This window comes from Dermacentor variabilis, chromosome 8 (assembly GCF_050947875.1).
Source record: "Dermacentor variabilis isolate Ectoservices chromosome 8, ASM5094787v1, whole genome shotgun sequence".
Taxonomy (NCBI): Eukaryota; Metazoa; Arthropoda; class Arachnida; order Ixodida; family Ixodidae; genus Dermacentor; species Dermacentor variabilis.
The window spans coordinates 84492080-84514319 of record NC_134575.1 but is presented as its reverse complement, the minus strand read 5'-3'; the positions used below and the strand labels follow the sequence as shown (position 1 = coordinate 84514319).

Here is a 22240-nt window from a genome sequence, read left to right as displayed (position 1 = left end):
TTTCCTTGGTGTGCATCATACAATGTATCATTTGTTGCGAAGCCTCCGAAGTAACGACGTAAGATAAAAACTACAACAGCAAATCGGCCGCGTCAAAATAATTCAGACGAAATTGTGCCCAGTGATATAGAGGGGAACAGACACCACAAGCACAAACAATGCAAATGAACACACGTCGATGCAAGCTACATTTAAATGGCTTACTACCTCATGGCACATATCATCCATCGGTAGTCTCTGCCCCCTACTTGTATTTGCAGCGACAAAGTCAAGGTAGCTGCCGGAATAAATAGCCGCGTTATCGACAAAGCGCGTATAACGTGTGAACAAGGCACAACACTACACCGTGGGGGCATTGCTGACAGAGCAAAACTGGGGCAGCAAGGCGACCGCATTTCAACTGAACCAGCCTAAAGACCATAGGAGCCATAGCAAGCCTTTGTTCGTATCATACTTGGTGAAATTAATCACAGAAAATTCTTCTTGCTATTCGGCGTGTCAACATCATTAAGAAATTGACTTCAATGAAAAACGGTCGTCGTTCGTAACGTTTACTGCAAGTACTTGGGAATGTTGGATTTTAAATTAGTCAAATAACTGTTCATTATGCCACCGCGTTGTGTATGTGGCCACAAGTCCAAGTTTCTTCTTCGAAATGAAAATCACTGTTCCAGATTTTTTCTCTGACGTTCCAGTGCTTGTTTGTGAAGACGAAGATAGAGAAATGTCGACTGCAACAAATTCTGGAGTATATAAAATGTAAAAAAATAATGCCACCACTGGCTTTAAATACTTACGAAAATGAAAACACCGGCTGGAGGGCCTTAACTGCATCGATCCTACTATTATTCACTAAAGCAAATCGCAATGAATCACTGCGAGCGAGTGCACATTGAACGCTGACAGCGGAGCGTGCTGGTCCTTTAGAGCGACAAGCATGGTTTTTCTAATCTGTCTTGGAAATCAGCGCCCCCCCCCCCCACAAAAGCACCTTCGTGGGCATCAGCCCGTTACGCAGGCAGTGTTACTAACGTGAAACACACTCTAAAGAGCAGCCATGGCGTAGCAAACATTTCAACTACGAAATATACGACAGTGTTACCAGGAGGGGTGTCATTCAAGCAGCATTCTACACAAAGCTGATAACTATAAGCTTCCGAATATTATAATTTCAATAGTACCAATGCGCGACTGCGCGTGTCGCAATTATCAAACTATCTATTTCATTTTACAGTCTTTTCTTTCATCGCGCCGCCAGAAATTCCTTCACCGTTATCACTTGTAGCCATCAGCTCGCGCACCCGACGATAAGAGAATTGCGAAATGAAATGAATGGTGAAAAGCACACGCGCTCCTGTTTTATACTATTTTGTTTATTTACCTTCATACTGAAGGTTTCACGCGACGAAAGAGGGAACGGGGAAACCAGGTGATACCACGCTATCACCACGGTAGAGCGCTCTTTCGGCTACAGTCAGTGGAAATGATAAACGCGTGTCTTCTGCTCCGGCTGGACATTTCCTGCAACTGCTCGCAGCCGATCGGTTGCAACCCAGCGATGTTTCCGGGCGGCGTGCGGTACACGCTGGTCGGCTTCTCCGACTTGCTCGACTGGAAGCCCCTGAATTTCGTGAAGCCGATCCCGCCGAACAGAGTGTGCAGCTTATGCGGGCTCGTGCGACCGGTTACCGCGCTGCTACTGTGCGGCCACGTACTCTGTGACCACTGCTGCGAACAGGGCGTGGTGGAGGACGATCACCACTGTCCACTGGAAGGTGGCCACTGTTCGAAGGACGACGTCGAATGGAGGCGATTTCCTGCCGCCAACCTGCTGAAGAGAGACGTGAGTGAGCAAAGGCCAAAGCGCCTTGAGCATTAGACATCTGTCCGCATAGAATTCATACGACTCGTCGTACGACTGGCGGTAGTACCGCAAGCTCATCCAACAAGGCTTTCTACGAATTCGTGACCGTCGTACGAGACACCTTCACGATGCGTTGACGGCCAAATTGAAACAGCTTGCGGCACATGCCTACACGATTTAAGGCAGGACGAGTGCTTGCCACTTCAAGTGGCGAAGGCGTTTTGATGTGGAGCGAGCGTCTGTTTTCCACCATAACTGACATATTATCCGCTCGTGAAATCCACCCAATCCCTGGGACAATGCGCCGGTAAAACATGACTGATTAAACTATTACACGCTAGTGGTAAAACTTGTGCGAAAGTTGTCGCACCAGCAGATGGCTCGGTTGGTCGTACGAGTGGTCAAGTAGAATGACTGAATATACTGTTCGTACAACACGCGGGCTCTACCCGTGTACTTACGTTTAGGTGCACGTTAAGGAACCTCTGGTGGTCTAAATTATTCTGGTGACCCCCACTACGGCGTGCCTTTATTCAAATCGTGGTTTTGGCTCGTAACATGTCATAATTATTTTAATGGGTGCAACTAAACGCTTCGTTCAATTACTTTTACGGTAACCAGGTCGGCATTGACGCTATCTTACACTAGCGTTGCGCACGGACGGATCTGGGTTCCTGCTAAGAAGCTGTGTTCGCTCTACATTCCTTGGTGCACCTCATGTCTCAGGGGAACATAAAACATAAACTTACAGCTAAATCTATCTAATCATTGCGTTGGGTGCTAACGACTGTTTTCTGTCGGTATCGTATCTGGAACCTTTGAAATTCGACACCTGTAACACCGCTGTCCGCGTTCCTCATAGCATCAGTCTATTGACAGTCCTAGCATCTGCCATAAGTTTATAAGCGCCTAAAGCAGCTGCAAACATGGTGGTGCCATCGGCATGTGAATGGTGGCGAGTACACAGATTAGTAATTAATTCATGCTTGTCTTCTCACAAACTTTCAGTTGGAAATTTGCTAAATTTCAGCGTAGTAATGCATTTGATATAAATGGTGCACTTCGTAACGGTAACGTATACGCGGAGAATTGCCTCGCCTTGCGCTTGCAAATTTAGAAATACGAAAATGTTATAAATAACACAACGCCAAAGAATGAAGCACGAAGCCAAATTGAATAAGATGCTGAAGCACAGAAAGTAAATTCATGTGGTGTATATGATTTGCATGGTACCTCAAGAATCGCAAAACGAGTGTTCTTTCTACTAATTCTGTAAAACCTCTGTAGTATCTGCGAAGGCGCTGTTCTAGTACGTAGTGTGAGTTATGTTACGGGCTGCATCATGGCATGTCAACTTTGCATATTGTTCTATCATTGCGCGACGACCTCGAGTGGAGCAGACCTGGCTATTGCTTTCAATGTTTCACTTTCGGGCAAAACTCCTCATTTTATAAAACTAGTCCATATAAATATTGCCGACGCAGCCTATGAGTCACATTTCCCGTTTAGCTTGAACTCAGTTGCGACGTGTTCACAAGAACGCGAAGTGTCGACTTCATGTTGCGCAGCGGTTGTCAATTTGTTTTGTCACTTCCGGTACGCTTTCGTGCGCCCGCTCAACTTATCCTTATCCGCCGTCGTACATATTGGTTGCTCAAAGCACGATGCCCCGTGCCCCGAAGGCTGCAACATTGGTTCACTCGAATGCTTTGCACCGGCTGTTGCTAGTCACTAGGAAACAAAATGCGAATCCCGCGCATTGTGGAAAATTGCTGTAAACGAAGCTTGCATGCTGTTTGCTTTCATTGACGATAATTGACGATAAGCGGCGATGTTGGCGCCGAATGTGCAATCTCTTCAGCGTTTGGACCGATACGGGTGTGGCCAGTTGATGTTAAACATTGTGTTTGTGGTCTACGCTCCTGTTCCGCGCTACCCTTCTTTTGCACCTGGGTGTCCTCGACGCTGAGTGCGCGCTTTGGAGCCATTTTGTTGGCGCGTGCTTACGTGCTCTTTCTGCAACTTTGTCCTTCTGCATACGTGGCCAGCATGCTATTGAGACGCCAGGTCAAAAAGTTCTCTTCAGGCTATGGACGATTGTAATGCTTACACTATCACAGCCCAGCACGCAGCCACCACAGCCCAGCAACTGCATTGTCGTCACAAAGGAAGGAAAGCATAGCACGGTGTCATATGCACAAACTCTAAAACACTACCGCGAGGCGCCGGCTGGGATGCACTGATGCGAACGCCATCTGGTAGTGTTGCAAGAAACCCAGCTGCGTGCGCGAGCAAGGCCACATCATCTGCAGCAGCATCGGGAAAGTTGGGAGAAGAGGCAAAGAAAGCTTCGCTTTAAGAAAGCAGGCAGATACCATGCTCTGTGGGAATCGATGCTATGCGAAGCCGTTTGCGGGAAGCATACCAAGTTAACGAAACAACCGTGAGAGTACCAAGACGTAGGTGGCTGTTTCATGACTTACATGACACACGTTGTGATATTCGTGTGATGACCGATTACTTATGTTCGTCATACACTTTCGAAATACTATGCGAATTTCTGTACATACCAAGACGCAGGCGGCCGTTTCATGACTTACGTGGTACGTTTATCATGACATTCACGTCATCACCTATTATTTATATTTGCCGTACTCTGTCACACTATGCCAATTTTGGTGCATACCAAGTTAACGATACGGCCACGAGAGCACCAAAACGTAGGTGACTGGATAAAGTGCCAAATATTCGCCAAGAAATGCTTCGCATTCAAGTCTTCCCATCACGGATAATGCGTGGCTGATTCTCGGCATTACCACTTTGCGTAAATAACTGCAGAAAGGTGACGGCAACCCAAAGCGTACCGGACGCTACGTGGGGACAGCTTTTCAATCAATCAATCAATCAAATCTTTATTTCCAACGACAGTTGGGGGTCCCTTAGGCGAAAAGCGGTAGTAGCACCACTTGAAAATACCTAAAGGCCCACGTACATGACAGCGGTATTACGATTCATACGTTCAAAAACAAATTTACAATAATCAAGTAAAATATGCAGTTCAAAAAAAAAATTAAGAGGTTGTGCAAATGCAACAACGGAACAATAGAGCAAATAATGTCAATATATAAGTACACTCCAGAACAGTTGTACATTATAGTTCTAATATTCAATGTTCACGTGAACACACATCATAAAATGACGAAAATAAACGTGTTACAAGGAATAATGAAACATACTTGATCATGTTCGGGCAGGACAAAACACATTACACAAGAGTTAGAAAAAATTCACGCATTTCTTTTTTTGTAAACGTAGAAAAGTTGGCGTCTTTTTCTTCATATTTATTAAGTAGGGACGGCAGTGTGAATCGAAGAGACTGCAAAAAATAGGTCGTGCAGGAACGAGGAACGAGCCACTTGTCGGTGCTGCGGGTGCGTGAATCAGTGTAATGCATGCTTATATTAGATAAATCTTTAATAAAAACTTTGGATTGCTCGTTATAAAAGAAATAAGCATACATTAAACGAAAATCGAACATGCGTTTCACACTGAATATTTTATAGCGGGTAAACAATGTAACTGTAGAACTATTGCGCGGGACGTTTGCAATATACCGAAGTGCTCTTTTCTGCAATAGGTGAATTGTATTTATGTTACTAACAGTTTGCAGAGTCTTCTAAACAAATTTAAGGGACAGCATGTAATGATGACCGTTTCTTAAGTAATGTTTGCCGGCTACACTTCAAAAGGCAGCCGACTTCTTTTTTTTCACCCTATCTCAGTTGACTGGGTCTCGCCTATTCTGCTACGTTTTCAAAGTATCTGTTAACGCGACTGGAGGCGTAGTAATGCGTTTTATGCGTGTATTCAAGGCATCCTTGGAGAGCTTCATAATTCGCGATGATTACACTTAAACAGATCACTAAACATGTTAGGGGTCAGGTGCCAGAAAATTTCGAAGCATTTGTACAAAAGAGGAGCTGTTTGTACAAATTGAAATAGCCTGCTCGGACACGTTTTATAAAATGCTCACAAAGTTTTGCTCCTCTCCGTTCCGAGTCAGTGGTAGTAGCTATTCTACATTTTTCCCATCGCAGTCGCCCCGTGGCTTTGGCGTTGCGGTTCTGATCTCCAGTTGGCAGCTGTGATCCCGGCCGCGACGACTGCATTCCGATGGCGGCAAAAAATGCAAAAACGCTCATGAACGGTGCATTGCGCGCAAGTTGAACAGGCCCAGGATGTCGAAATTTTACGCCGTGCCGTCATATTTACATCGTGCCTGTGGCACATAAAACCCCGCAATTTGGTTTATTGTCTGCTTGGCAAGTCATGGGGGCGTGCGAGAAACGTCTCTCACGGAAAAGAAAAACAGATACGATCGAAAGCATACCGCACTTTCACAACGGCGCACGAACAATCCGGAGCCTTGTACAACAAATATTCAACAGACATTCGTAACCCACCTGAAATGGAAAATGGTGATGATTTGAAATAATTTTCGAGTTTTATGAAAGCTGTTGAAAGGTCAAATATCTACATAATATGGTGGAATCGGTTCGTATGAAGCCTAACAATTATATTGTTTGCGCGAACAAGAGGTCGAATTCCTTGGAATGCGAGCTGAAGCGTCTTGATGTGAATAATGTACAGATTGATCACTGACCACTTCGACAACTCTGTAGCATTCTAGATGAACTTGAAAAGAAAAGCAGGCGTGGAGTGTGGCTAAACAACCCTGAAACTTCCGATTCACTGCGCAGATACGGTATTGAAGATGAATTTAGCAGCAAGAGCATAGGCAAGTCTCGTCCTGAAAGACTTCCTAGTATTGGAAGTAAAAAGAGCGGCATGAACAGACAGATCATTTCACGAGTCTAAAGCTCTATAAAAAAAGAACTCTTTACCCATCCGTGCAAGCTAAGATTTTGGATTATATTTTAGGGGCGACTATTCTTCTGATGCACACGATAAAATGCACTTATGGGAACGTCGAAAAGCGGACAACCGCAGTGTGGCCTCGTTCTAAAACATATGTGCTAATCTTTTCCCGTAAAGCTTCCGCACTGAACACCAGTATGCAGGACGTCGTTGGAAGGCGGTCCTGGAGCTTTCAAAAGAGAAAACTTCAGTTCTCCTGTTGGTCTGCACGCGGTCAATTTCCGCCATTTGAATAGTTAGAGAACTGGACGCCTTATCAGTTAAATTTCATATGCGATGTCGATATCCTTGCTAACTTTCATATCAGTTATCACGGATATCGACATCAAGTAGGAATGTTGGCTGGATGATTTAGACGTGTTTCCGAGTTATTTTCAAGAATATTGCAACGTAAAAGTAATCATAGCTTGGCGAGTTCCGGTAACATGAAGCATCACCGTAGAGAAACACGAAGGACAGAAACAACACAGCGTTCAGCCTTGTTTATCTCTTGTGTTTGCCTTTGGCGCTGTATTATACATACCGCAAATATGACGATGTTCAATTTTTGAACATGACATTGGTGTTTGAAAGCATGAAAACGTATTATTCATGTGCGTAATAAACGAGTACAGCATGGGCACAGTATTCTTCAAACACGTTTAAAGACATTCAATAGGTGATCAAAATATGATGTTGAGTTTGTGTTGGCACATCAAGAAACCTTTTTAAATAAAAGTGCTCCGCGGCGTACCCATTCGAAGGTTACCTTGAATTTCCATACTTTTTGTCAACGAACGTTTAAACATTACAAAATGTTGTAGCCTATCTCGGCGCACTTTTGCAATACTTCTATTGCGACGTGCAAAGCAAGACTGGCAAATATGAAGTTCATATTTTTCTTTATTAAAGGTAGATATTCGACGGCTATTAGAACATGTACTGTCCGCCGCCCTCAAGAGGCGCACGATGAAGAAAGTGCCTTCGCGTTGGTTAATTCATAAATACTCACGCCGAAACTCAACCGGGAGTTGTCTAAGTATGCGCAATCATTGTGCCACTCGCTCATTTTCACCCAGGCCGGTTAAAATGAGTTTCACAACATCAATGTTGTGAAACTTGATATGACCAGAATAAACGGCAGCGCTGAGGCGACCCGAACTACTGCGGACAGCGGCGCAAAGTGAATTAACGAGGCAAGAAAACTACTGCAGGTGGCGCCGTCAGGCGCGCTGATGACGTTCCGATTATGAAAAGCCGTTATTGATCTTTGGTCCTTTCCCCGTCCGCGTCGAACCATTATCAACCGTGATCAACAGTACTCCGGCGGCGGCGGCGTATGGCTCGGCCGTGCTGGTCCTCTCTTGAAAGCGACCTGCGATGCGGACTGAGTGCGCCCATTGCTGATAGCTTCGTGTGCGTTCCATGGCTTCTCGCCGCTTAGTTCTCGTTGAAGCGAGAGGCAGCATGAAGGTAAATTTGCTCGCTTCTGCGGCCCCTACATTGAACGCGATCGTCTTATGTGACGGTCGTAGGGGTCTCCTCGATGGGTAGGCATAGAGAAGAAGTTTGGTTCGACACAGTCGCACTGCTGTCTTGCTCCCTAGTGTTTTTGAATTTTTTCGACGTTTTGTCAGATAGATTTGTCGAAGACGTCGGACGACTCGCCAAGGTACCTTCCCTACCGGAGGCCGGGGGGCCATCGCCTCTCGTCGCTTCGATAGGAGCCTGCAGAAGAGCCCGATCTGGTAGCGGCGAGAGCTCCTTCATGACTACGCCTGACCTGACACCGGGCCAGAGGCCACCGACTGACCCTGAGAGCAACCGTGACTGTAAGCGATACAAGGCTACAGAAACAGACGACGAGTCTACGCTTATTGACGATTGTGACATAGCTGACATCACAGATCGGGACGATGAAGGCTTTAGGCTTGTGCGTCACCGCAAGAAGAGGACCGTCGGAATCCCAGTGATTGTTACGCCTGCCACAGAAGGAGCCGACCTGAAAAAAGTAAATCCCATTGTTCTGTCTACGGAAATTGAAAAAATTATTTGCGCATCGCCAGTTAGGAGCCGATTTACTGCTCAAGAAGCCCTGCTTCTAGATGTACAAACAGAAGAGCATGTGAATTCCCTTCTCAGCTGCAAGTCAATCTCAGGGACGGTAATCTCAGCACGAGTGCCCAATTCGTACCTGCAAAACACGTGCATTATTAGAGGAGTACCGAAGTGGTACACTGACGAGGAACTGTTGCTATACCTAAAACCACAAGGAGTTTACCATGCAAGGAGAGTCACGCGACGCGTCCAAATTTCCGAAGCCGATTGGGAATCCAGGCGAACCAGCTCCGTGGTTCTTACGTTCGCTCCAAATACAGACCGTCCAGAGATCAACTTGGGCTTCACAAGACACGAGACTATTGACTACGTTGAGACACCACCTCGGAACTTCAAGTGTCAGCGCTATGGACATGTGGCCAAATACTACCGTGGTGAGCAGTGGTGTAAGATTTGGAGGACCGCACGATTTCAAAACATGCGCGTGCAGAGAGAACTTTCTATGTGCAAACTGTAGTGGTGGTCATCCAGCTAGTTATAGCAAGTGTCCGACGCGTGCAGCGGCAATAAAGCTTAAGAAAACATTTATCTTGGGGCCAACAGCAAACGATGAGAAAAATACGAAGAAGACAGAAAATCAGAGTCAGACGAAATGAAATGGAGCTCAAAGAGTGAAACTGATTTTCCAATCCTGAAGCCTTCTCCAGGAATTCAGGACACAGTGGTGCCATCGCGCAGCGGACCGGCTAAAACAGTCAAATCAATGAACAGAGGCCCCGTAGACGAGAAGATTGCTGAACAACCGGAACAGCGAAGTTATGCGTCTGTACTGCAGCGACTCCAATCGCGTTGCGATGAAAACACTCCACAGGAGGACTGTCAGCAGGTGCTACGTGCTCTCTTCAAGGCCTTGCGATCACGCATACAGAAGATGCCGCTGCTCGATGAAGGAAATGCTCGAAGTAGTCCTGGCTCTCGAGTCAGTGATTCTCAGCTCTGCCTCTTTTTAAAGCATCTAGCAATATGGATGCGGTCAGGACACAATGTTTACCATCTCGTCCACAGGTGCCACTTATTATGCAATGGAACTGTGCGGGTCTTGCGTGCCATTTACCTGAACTGTCGCTTTTCTTACGCAACATGCCTGTGCCAATATTGGCCCTGTCCGAGGCTGGTCTTCCAAGTTGCAGATCAATTGCTGGTTATGTCGCACATGGAAACCAAAGTATTCCGACATTTCCGAACGGAAGCGCCATGCTATATGTGAGACGTGAAATACCACATTACGTTCTACCAGTTCAAGACCTTTGCAGCAGTGCTTTGGAAGTCACTGCTGTACAAGTGCGGCTGGGAAACCGAAGCCTCAGCGTGGCCTCCGTGTACGTGAGCTCTCGCCTGAAGGTCTCGATGGGAGAAATTATGAGACCTCTGCAGCCGCTGCCCAGCTCCTAGGATTATATGTGGCGACTTCAACGCGCACCATACTCTCTGGGGCGACAAGGCGACTGGTGCACGTGGAAAGCAAATTGTTAGTGCTTTAAACACCGAGGGACTTTGCGTGGCAAATGACAAACAGCCAACGTTTTTTCGACCACCGGCCTCTTACAGTGTCATTGAGTTGACGTTACATTTAACGGGCATCCTCGCATCGTCAACGACTAGTAAAGATAGAATGGGCAGTGATCATTTTCCTGTCTTCGTTAACATTGCTGGATATAGAACCAACGGCCGAAGATCCTGTCCTGTGACGCATTGGGATACGTACAGGGACGGCCTAAGCGAATCATCTGGAGACCTGTTCGCGGACATGCTACGTAGCAAGAGATTAGCTACCGCTGAGCTGGAGTTACCCGACCACTTCCCCGCTCCGGATCTAAAGCTCAAAAATCTATGCGCTGCCCGTAGAAGAGCGGAACGGAGGCTTATGAAGGCGAAGGGCGACCTACCAATGAAGACTATATATAACAGGATTAACGCAGCAATTCGACGTTATACAAGGAAACTAAGAAGAGATCAATGGCCATCATTTTGTGCAAGCCTATCGGTCTTCACGCCAGTTCCACGGATATGGTGGGTCGTTAATAACCTTGCTGGAAACTTTCGACCAAACAAGCCATTTGAAGCCCTAGCATTGAAGTTAGGCAAGACACTCGCTTGTCTTGCGAATGCCTTCGCTGAAATATACACTTCCGGAAGGTCAGCCGGCAAAACCAACCCACCCCCGCCTCTATCGTCGTCTCTAATGGATGCTCCTTTGACACTCAGAGAGCTAGAACTAGCTATGAGCAGCCTCCGACATCGCTGTGCGGTGGGACCTGACCTTATCAGTAATCAGATACTGACTAACCTACCGGTTGAGAGTTGGCGTGATTTGCTGGCATTTTTAAACCAAGTCTGGGCCAGTGGGGCTATCCCACATTTATGGAAGGTAGCATGGGTGGTACCGGTTCTGAAGCCTGGAAAGAATCCTGCAGCTCTGGACTCATACAGACCGGTATCACTGACCTCGTGTACAGCGAAGCTAATGGAGAAGATAGCGTGCACAAGACTCACTTGGTATGTCGAGCAGGGTCGAAAACTACCATCGTGCATGACTGGGTTTCGGCAGCGTCTAAGCGCTCAAGACAATGTGCTGGACCTGCTAAGCAACATAGAACATTACAGTGTGGATGGCCTGTCGACACTTGCTGTTTTCATGGATGTTTCTAAGGCTTACGACTACGTGTCTCAAAGAGCCATCATCAGCCAGTTGCAAGTTATAGGCGTCACGGGTCATATCTTGCACTTCATACATACGTTCCTCAATGATCGTCGCATCAGAGTTCGTCTTGGCGACACTTTGAGCGATGAAATAGGTATATTTCGCGGTGTGCCACAGGGGAGTGTTTTATCTCCCTTACTATTTAACATTGCAATGAGTAGCCTCCCAAGAGTACCAAACCATCGAACGCCAGTGAAGATATCTATATATGCCAATGATATCTGCATATCGGTCTCCGGCTACCAGCATCGCCGCCTCGCACGTATAGCCCAGGGAGCAGTAAAAGCCATTCAGAGCCACTTGGCAACGATTCGATTATCACTATCAGCAGAGAAATCATCATTCGTACTATTTCCTGGAGTGAAAAGAAAATCAACCCGCTTGACGCTGAATTTGGACGGATACCAGATTCTACAAGTCACCAACGTCCGATTTCTGGGCGTTACCTTAGACCACAGGCTACTCTGGCGCCGCGGTGTTGACCACGTTGTGGCGTCCTCGTCATCCAGACTACATGTGCTCAAGCGAGTCGCTGGCATACGCTGGGGCAACTACCCGACGTCGATGCTACGGCTACATACAGCGTTGGTTACCAGTCGAATCCTGTATCAGCTACCTCTGATGTCACCCTCAGACATCCAATATGAGCGCTTAGCAGCCATCCACAGAAAAGGTATCCGACTTTGCCTTGGAGTCCCTCAGACAGCGTCAAACAAGAAAGTGCTCCACGAAGCTGAGTCACGCCCTCTACGACTTCAGGCTTCCCAGGCTCTGATGATCCAGCTCCTATGATTGAGTGAGTCTACGCCCGGTAGAGCTCTCTTACGACGTATAGGTAACAGGCCGCGCTCACATTTTTGTGCAGCATTGAACACGCTTCGCGTATTAGGATTGCGCTGCTCGAGACAGAGGGAAAAGATAGAACCGCCCTGGACATTCGAGGACATCACATGCAACTTAAGTGTACCACGATTGCAATCAAAGAGCGGCCTTCCATCTGCAGAAGCCAAGTCATTAGTCCTGGAACACCTGAACACGATTTACCCGAATCACCTACAAGTATACACAGATGGCTCTGTCAAGGCAGACGAAGACCGCTGCGCAGCTGCATTCTATATTCCTTCTTTAAGATATACGTGGTCTGGCCGTCTGGACTGTATAGCCTCGTCTACAGTTGTGGAAGGCGTAGCAATAGCTTCTGCTCTGCGGAAATTAAAGACTTTGCCTCCGCAGAATGTGGTTGTCCTTACGGACTCAAAGGCCGCATTACAACAAATATACCTCGGTTTGCCATCCCTCAAGTTCCCACGCAAATCACTAGTCATCGTGAAAGAACTCAACAACAAAGGCTTCACAGTAAAGTTTCAATGGATTCCTTCCCACATTTGTATCTCAGGAAACGAAAAAACTGATGCACTTGCATACGCAGAGCTCTATCATCCTCCCAAAATCAAGGCTCCAAAGAGTAATCAAGTGCAAAAATCTGACATTCTAAATCACTATGCGTCGCTTTGCGTTCCGCCGCATATGCCCTGCGTAACCAAGAGATTGCACCGAGAGGAAGCCACACTGCTATATCGAATAAGGACAGGATCTGGTAATACACCAGCCTGGTTATTTAAAACGGGGCGAATCAATTCTCCGAACTGTACGGCATGCAACGAGACAGGAGACATTGAGCACTTTTTGTGGTCCTGCCAGCAATTCCAAGATGAAAGAGGCACTCTCCTGAAAAATCTGCAAAACAAGGACCTTCCGCATGCGCGCCTGCAACAGCTTATATTTGCCGAGGGATCAGTTATAGCCCGCAAAGAAACTTCACGTCTCCTCATCGAATTCTTAAAGACTGGTTTGATGGACGTATGGTGAAACCCTACAGCGTTATTGTGCGAGACGCTCGGGTGGAGCAATTGCCAGCCTTGTTCGCAAGACTAAACCCGCCTGTTGCTACAATTCACCACCACCACCACCGTGCATACGAATTCGAAACTGTTTCGATAAGAAAAAGACGCCACCCGGCTCAGTGAATATACACACGTGGTGACCATCGTTAGGTTTCCTGGAGTTTCCAAGTATCGCTTGTTGGAGATGTCACAATTCTTATCCTTACGCCGGTTTATTCGAAGACACGAACACTACTTGCACAAGGAGTAGAAATAGATCGTAAATTTATTGTCACATCCTCTAATTAACTTCCCAATTGGTTACTTTATGGCACATATTGACGAATTTAAACAAGTGAGTTTGCAAGAGGTACTTATCCACTTGAGATTAATCTCCACGATGACACCAGTTATGAGATATTTCCCCAAGTCTGGAACAAGACAAGTGGGTGTTCCAGTTCTTTTTATGATTCAATGAATTCAGAAGCGTTTTAATAAAATTTGTACCAATGGCGCATTTTTACGGCGAGTTTCATGCTGCATGTCTCCAAAGCCGTATAATACGGGAAATTATGTCCGAGTGGTTACGCCTTCGAACCTTACAGGCTAAAATTCGTAAATTGCAATATGTGCCGCAAGAGAAAGTTAGTTTGTTTCTTAATTAGTTGAATAAATGTTTAGATTTTTTACACATGCAATATCCGGCTCCCCGGATAATCGAGCTCGAGGACTAAATATAAAGGCTCTCAATTGTTTGATTTAGGCTTCGCTAAGCCAAATCCGCAATATGTAACTGACCATATTAAACTCTACAGCAGCAACAATCCAATATGAAAGAAGAAAAACTAGATTTCAAAAAGTGTGCAGCCAACGCGCCAATAGTCAATAGTCGCTTTCATATTCCAGTTTGGAACTGCGAGAGCTTTCAGGAATCATTGACCAAATGGATAATATGCCATATCTTATAGCATGTCAGTATATTTCCATATCATCTGCATTCATGTATTCCCATAGACCTTCGTCACCTGTTCTTTCTACTTACTTTCGCGCTTAGAAAGCGTTTAAATATTTTTGCAATCTTGCAAGGTAGAGGGAAAAAAAGGTTTTTTTCATACTTCCTTAAGCTTTGAAGATTGCCCAAAAAATACCACCCCTCTTCCGGCGTGTTCGGGTGTCGCTAGTGAGAAATATCGCCATGTTTGTTTTAGTCCGAGTGAATTGTCTCAGCTCAAAAACTCGATTGGCTGCAAATTTATACTATCTCTTTCGTAAACGTTCATGTCAGTTTGATGTTAAAATAATATTGCATATATGCAAAAGTGCGCGTTCTGTTGTTATGGGATACGCTTCACCTAATATGATATAATCCACCAATATGCAGGTGTACTGCTGGAACAAGCAATTTGGATGTGAAGCCGTCATGCCTGCATCGGATGTCTACAAGCATTTTCTGGCTGAATGCATGCACCATACGACCTATTGTAAAAGATGTTCCAATGCGGTTTTGTACAATAGTATTAGCGCCCACATTTCTCACTGTAGGACTAGGGCCATATCGGGTGTTTCAGAGAAGCCGCAAGGACCGATTGAGAGAGACGGATTGACAACGACGACAGTGACCCAACAATCTCCAGAAAATTTGGTGGCTGAAATCAACGTCGCTTTGCACAGTATTCTGAGTGAAAGCAATGCACATAGCGACGCACTTAACGATCTGTCTAGCAAAATGAGCGTTCTGATAGACTTTGTGACTAAGGAATCGCGAGCGGCAGCTACACTAACTAGTGAATTTCTAGCAAGAAATGCTGTTCAGTTCAGCGAGATAAACAAATTACTGAAACAGTGCTTGGTGGCTTCGCACAGTAGTTTAGAAGAAATTGTTCGGAAGCTCGCTGTCCTAAAGAATACGATGAGCAAGGCGGAACATGCCACTCAACGCGAGCGCGCTGTGGTCGCTAAGGTGGCGTCTGAAGTTGGCGCAATGCAAATGGAAGGTAACGAGAGTAGTCAAGAAATACTGCGCTTAACAGAAAAGGTGATGGCGCACAGCTCAGTCTTGCTTAACTTGTACACTTTTGATGTACCAGGAGTGAGCGCACTAAAGCGAGATGCCCTCGACGAAGGTGAGGCAACGTTCGAATGCGACAGGGTGTACCTACGCGGCTATTGCATCTCGCCAGGAGTTTGCCTCAGGAAGCAGAAAGACTCGCTTTCGTTGCATATCCTCATTTTTATTCACAAAGGCGCACTCGATGACTTTGTCGAGTGGCCATTCCGTTATTCCTTCAAGCTAAGCGTAATACACCCAGTTTCCCGTGTTAAGCGCGAGATTTGCTGTAAATTTTCCAAGGAGAACTTGCCGTTTCTGCAGAAACCAGTGGAACCTAGCAACAAAGCAGTTTTCTCAAAACAAGCGTCGCTCTCCTTGAGCGATCTGGAGCGAGACAACTACGTGTCGGAGGACAAGCTGCAATGCCGATGGAACATTGTCTGAGGTTCAACGTAGCGCTCAGGGGTGCTGTGACACCGAGTTGTGCGGGATGTCCTACTGGACGGAAGGAGGCGGGAGCTCGACGTGGCCTTTAGAAACAAGAGATCTTTTAATACTGTATTAGAAATGACGCTCAACATAATATTGTTCCTGTCCTGCTGTTAGTGTCGACGACGTCATCTGCTTGACCAAATAAATATTTTATTCCGCAATGGCTTTTGTTCTTGGCGTATACGGTATACGCATACACCTTACTACATGAAGTACCGCCTCTACTTGGCCGAATTATATAGGCCATGCGCACCATGTACACAGCACAGTGTACTACGAAACAGGCTAAATGTATGCGAAACTGCTGTTCACTAACGGTAACGATAGCTATCTGTATTTGCACAAAACATTTGGTCCTAACAGACATGCTTGGAGAACGGTGCAGATGTTCCCTTTAGTAACATCAGTAAAGAATCGCCGCCCAAGCACTCCGACCAATCTGACCAACGAAGCTGAAACGTGCTGCCCCGGTGTTTATCGCTGGGTAGATCCCGACTATTCGTCGGGATCTACCCAGTGATAAACACCGCATACACGTTCCGAGGATCCGGCACGGATCCCGACTATTCGTCGGGTTCTGTGCCGGATCCTCGGAACGCAGTTGCTTCTTGCGCTTGGCTGCACGTGCTTGGTCTTGTGCCCGGGCTGCAGCATCGGCAAAGCGTAGACGAGCTCGTTCCCGATTCTGTTCACGGCGTCGCTAAACTAACGCTGCCTTCTCAGGTGTGCGCATGACGCATGGCCTACGCATTTCGTAGGCGGAGAGAAACTGCTTCGGCTGCGATGGAGACCAACGAAGTCACTATTGGCACAGCTAATCCGGCACTCTTAGGTAGCACAAGGCCTTTTCATTCATATACATGAATTCATGTTACCATGCCCGACTACGATATATTGTAGTGGGAATGCTGCCGAACAGGCAAGTGATTTTTACGTCACCGCTTTCATCACGCCAGCCTTCTGAATGGAAATCTCGGGTCAAATATTTTGGCGTCATGAATCGGAGTAAAGAGGCTTTGCGCTATCTAGGGGGTGTTAGCTAATCGTGCACTTCTCTTTTTTTGTCACATGCGCATGGAGTTGTGAAAGAGGAGCTTTGCGCATACAGGCCACCAGCATAGGGACGGAAAGACGTAGCGGCTAGCCATATACAGCCAAACTGTAGATGTTTGGCACTGTTCGATGGTTCGGCCAGCACGGCTTCGATGTGCTATACAGATTCTTTTAATGCGTTCAGCACTCCATTCCTACTTTGGTCATTTTGAGCTCGTGGTCATGATCCTGTCATCGTCTGTGATACCGTCAGTTCAGCTTCGTCATCCGGCTCATCATGCGGTCGTCGCAAAGTCATTGCCTGTTGAATCGACGGATTGGCCGAAGTTGCTTACAAGCTTTGACCACTGAGTGTGTCCTCGTGGGCATGATGTTGTCATAATCTTCCCACCATCATTTCTGATTCGTCGTCCCACTATCGTAAAGCAGTCGTCACCAGCCATCGCCTATAACAGCGCGATAATTCAATCAAAGTTTAACACTTCTACCAGGCCAGTAAAAGCAAACAGCATACCACGTTTCGCTTACATCGTTTCCCACAGTGCGTGGGATCCACCACTTTCATAGCGAAGCTTCTAAGGGCTAGTTCCCCCAGGATCGTGTCTGTGTATAGACCCGAAATGCCCAAGATAGTGCAAGGCCAGGCCGACCCCCAGAGGACGTGAAGCAGGCGTTAAGCATTCCTTATACGTTGCTCGATACCGAATATAGCGCAATCCGGGGCCGACCCGCGGTGGAAGTGAAGCAGGCGTTAAGCACTCCCCATACGTGTGCCTATCTCGAAGATAGTGCAATGCCGGGCTCACCTGCGGCGGAGGTGCAGTTCGCCATTGTAGGGCCGACATACACAGCTTCGCTAGTCATCCTTTTCCACAAAGCAGAAGGGCACTAAGTTTCTTTTTCCTATCGACTCATACGAAGTACTGTTGCCCTAACAATGAATTCAGAAGACGCGTGCGAGAAGTTGTCTGGCGAGTTTAAGCGCCTCTCCTGAAAACTAGGAGGTCGCAAGGAGCATATCATCACGCGCAACGGGAGGGTCCGGTCTGAGGAGCCCATTTTGACAATGGCGCGGCTACTCGTGCGATAGCAATTTCATCGGTGTGAACATGCCATTAGAGGTGAGCAGGCGACAGCGCTTCGCAGTGAGTCAGAACTGTGCGCACCGCAGCTTGCCTGTGCTCTTCAGAGTGCCGCGAGCCCTAACTCAGCACACTCTCGCTATAGCCGGCTTTGCAGTAGGCCTCATTCTATACCGAAAGCCCTTTTCACCCAAGTACGAACACCTCTGGAAAGCCTAAACGCCCATATGTTTCAGTCTCGCACGTAAATTCAATAACATGATAGACGGCATTAAAAGGCACACGTATGGCATGCAAATATTACTGCTGTTAAAGGGCAAAGATGTCTACCTAGCGACAATAGATTCCTACAGGGAATGGCAGACGTCGTCGTTGACGTTTCTATGTTCTGCGTTAAAAGGTCAGCCACGGTTACTGATACCCGACTGCCCATAAGGCAACCTATATCTGGGGATCCCCCGCTCCAACACACCTAAAGTAGGTTTGCTTCCAATACAATCTACAAAAAACCGCGATGTCGTCAGCAAGCACACAAGTACGTCTTTCTAATGTACACGTATCGCGCATACATTTCGCGATAACGCATTTGGTTAATGTCATCGGCACCTTAGTGAACAAGGACACGTCATAAGCCACCACAGCCTCGTCATCCAGAAGCTGGTGTTGACACACACCGGTATGAAATCTGCATACTTCTTAACCGTAAGGTAGTTTGTTCTCAAGTAATGTGACACTTTCTATCAGAACTTTTGCAAACTGTACGTGTGCAATACAACAAAAGGCACAATAGGACGCAAGGGGTAAACATCTTTCTTTATTAACGTTTGGGAGCCCCTATAATCTCGGTGTACCTCCGTCATACAAGAAAACGCAATGGTATAGCTTCTGGTCGAGCTTTTCTTTCATTTTTAGCCTGCGTAAATAGTCAAGAAACAGCCGTTGACACTGAAATGCAGTTAAAAGAATCTCTCGCACGAACAAAATGCTCCTAACATAGGGGTCTTATTCTCTTTCTGACACCTGTCATCATCATCATTATTATCATCATCATCATCAGCCTGGTTACGCCCACTGCAGGGCAAAGGCCTCTCCCATACTTCTCCAACTACCCCGGTCATCTACTAATTGTGCCCATGTTGTCCCTGCAAACTTAATCTCATTCGCCCACCTAACTTTCTACCGCCCTCTGCTACGCTTTCCTTCACTTGGAATCCATTCCGTAACTCTTAATGACCATCGGTTATATTCCCTCCTCATTACGTGTCCTGCCCATGCCCCCCTTTCTTTTTCTTGATTTCAACTAAGATATCATTAACTCGCGTTTGTTCCCTCACCCAATCTGCTCTTTTCTTATTCCTTAACGTTACATCTACCGTTCTTCTTTCCATAGCTCGTTGCGTCGTCCTCAATTTAAGTAGAACCCTTTTCGTAAGCCTCCAGGTTTCTGCCCTGTACGTGAGTACTGGTGAGACACAGCTATTATAAACTTTTCTCTTGAGGGATAATGGCAACCTGCTGTTCATGATCTGAGAATGCCTGCCAAATGCACCCCAGCCCATTCTCATTCTTCTGATTATTTCATTCTCATTATCCGGATCCGCAGTCACTACCTGCCCTAAGTATATGTATTCCCTTACCACTTCCAGTGCCTCGCTACCTATCGTAAACTGCTCTTCTCTTCCGAGACTGTTAAACATTACTTTAGCTTTCTGCAGATTAATTTTAGACCCACCCTTCGGCTTTGCCTCTCGAGGTCAGTGAGCATGCATTGCAGTTGGTCGCCTGAGTTACTAAGCAAGGGAATATCATCAGCGAATCGCAAGTTACTAAAGTATTCTCCATTAATTCTTATCCCCAATTCTTCTCAATCCAGGTCTCTGAATACCTCCTCTAAACACGCTGTGAATAGCATTGGAGAGATCGTATCTCCCTGCCTGACGCCTGTCTTTATTGGGATTTTGTTGCTTTCTTTATGGAGGACCATGGTGGCTGTGGAGCCACTATAGATACCTTTCAGTATTTTTACATACTGCTCTACACCCTGATTCCGCAATGCCTCCATGACTGCTGAGGTTTCGATTGAATCAAACGCTTTCTCATAATCAATTAAAGCTTTATATAAAGGTTGGTTATATACTGCACATTTTTCTATCACCTGATTGATAGTGTGAATATGGTCTGTTATTGAGTAGCCTTTACGGAATACTGCCTGGTCCTTTGGTTGACGGAAGTCTAAGGTGGTCCTGACTATATTTATTTATATATTTATTTATTTATTTATTTAAAATACTTTCAGGGCCCAAAGACACTACAGAAAGGAGTGGGGAAGAAATGGCAAGGCGTGCAGCAAACAAACAAACAAAAATATTACAAGGCGTCTTGTAAAGCGATCTTGAACTGGTGGTCATCAGCAATGCTGGCGATTGTGGAGGGAAGGTGGTTCCATGCGACACTTGTTCTAGGAACAAAAGAGTCATTACACAATTTTGAGCGACAAGAAGGTAGCCCCACCTTGAAGCGATGATCGGTCCCTGAAGATATGTAATGAGGTGGATGAAACAAAACGTCCTTCATCTCGTTGTTATAATAATAGATTTTATGAAAAAGATTAAGGCGAGATGACTTTCGACGCAACGAAAGGTCAGGCAAGTTTAGGGTTTTCTTCATGGATGTGACACTGGAATGACGCGAATAATTCGACAAGATGAAACGTGCGCCGCGATTCTGAATGGCTTCAAAAGTTTGAATGAGTGTAGTCTGAGTAGGATCCCATATGGCGCATGCGTACTCTAATTTAGAACGTACCAAGGTTTTGTAAAGTGTTAACTTTAGGGACGATGGGGCATCAAAAAAGTTTCGACGCAGATAACCAAGCATGCGATTGGCGTTGTTAGTTACATATTCTACATGCGTATTCCACGATAGATTAGAAGAAATGTGAACACCAAGGTATTTATAGCTGTTAACAGATGGTAATGGAATATTATTGAGGCAGTAAGTACGCGGACAATTAGTGCTGTGACGAGAAACCTGCATACTTTTACATTTAGTTGTATTAAGTGTCATGAGCCATTGACTGCACCATTCAAATACCCTATCTAGATCACGTCGCAGATTGAGATAATCGTCATGGTTAGTAATTTTCTGGTAAACCACGCAGTCATCTGCAAACAGTCGGACAGTTGAGGAAGAAAGGCAAGTTGGAAGATCATTAATATAAATCAAGAAGAGCAGAGGGCCCAAAACGGACCCTTGCGGGACACCAGATGTTACGGCAGAATTACGTGAAGAGAAGTCGTTAGCCGTCACATACTGACTACGGTTAGAGAGAAATTCCTTAATCCATGCAAGTACATTGGGGTCTATGTTAAGTTGATTAAGCTTGAAGATAAGTAGATCGTGTGAGACGGAGTCAAATGCTTTAGCAAAATCTAAATATATGCAATCAGTATCAAAGTCATGATCCGCGTTAATAAACAAGTCGTTAGTAAATCATAACAATTGCGTTTCGCACGAAACTGCTTTACGGAATCCATGCTGATAAATGCTGAAGAAGGAATTGGACTCAAGGAATTCAATGAGGTGCGAGTTTATTACATGCTCTAGGATTTTTACTGGCATGGATGTTAATGATATGGGGCGATAATTATTGGGGGAATGTACATCACCAGATTTATGCACAGGGACCACCTTCCCTATCTTCCAATCAGAGGGCAGTGTAGACATCTGTAATGACTGTTGAAAAAGCTTTGACAATATCAGTGCAGAATAAACTTGCGTACACTTCAGCATTTTTGATGAAATACAATCTGGACCGGCCGACGAAGACACTTTTAAGTTGACAATCAGCCTTTCGACACCAACTGCATCAATAGCGATATAATCCATTGGGAAGAAGTTGGTTTTTGGTATATGCGGAAATACTGTGGGAGTGCTCTTATGAAAATGAGTAACAAATACATTGTTCAGAACATTGCAGCATTCGCTTTGAGTTACTGGGACATCAGACTGGATTAACTGAATGTGTGTCCTTTGAGTACCGTTAATAATGCTCCAAAATTTACGGGGATTAGAACGAAG

General features: G+C 45.9%; 1 protein-coding gene across 1 annotated transcript; it reads left to right on the top strand.

Moving 5' to 3' along the window:
• Positions 1-1308: 1308 nt before the first annotated feature.
• Positions 1309-16173, top strand: LOC142591149 (TNF receptor-associated factor 6-A-like). Its single transcript, XM_075703524.1, has 2 exons — positions 1309-1843; positions 14865-16173. Exons 1-2 carry the CDS (start codon positions 1484-1486, stop codon positions 15975-15977), a joined length of 1473 nt encoding a protein of 490 aa, XP_075559639.1. The 5' UTR covers positions 1309-1483; the 3' UTR covers positions 15978-16173.
• The last annotated feature ends 6067 nt before the right edge of the window (positions 16174-22240 follow it).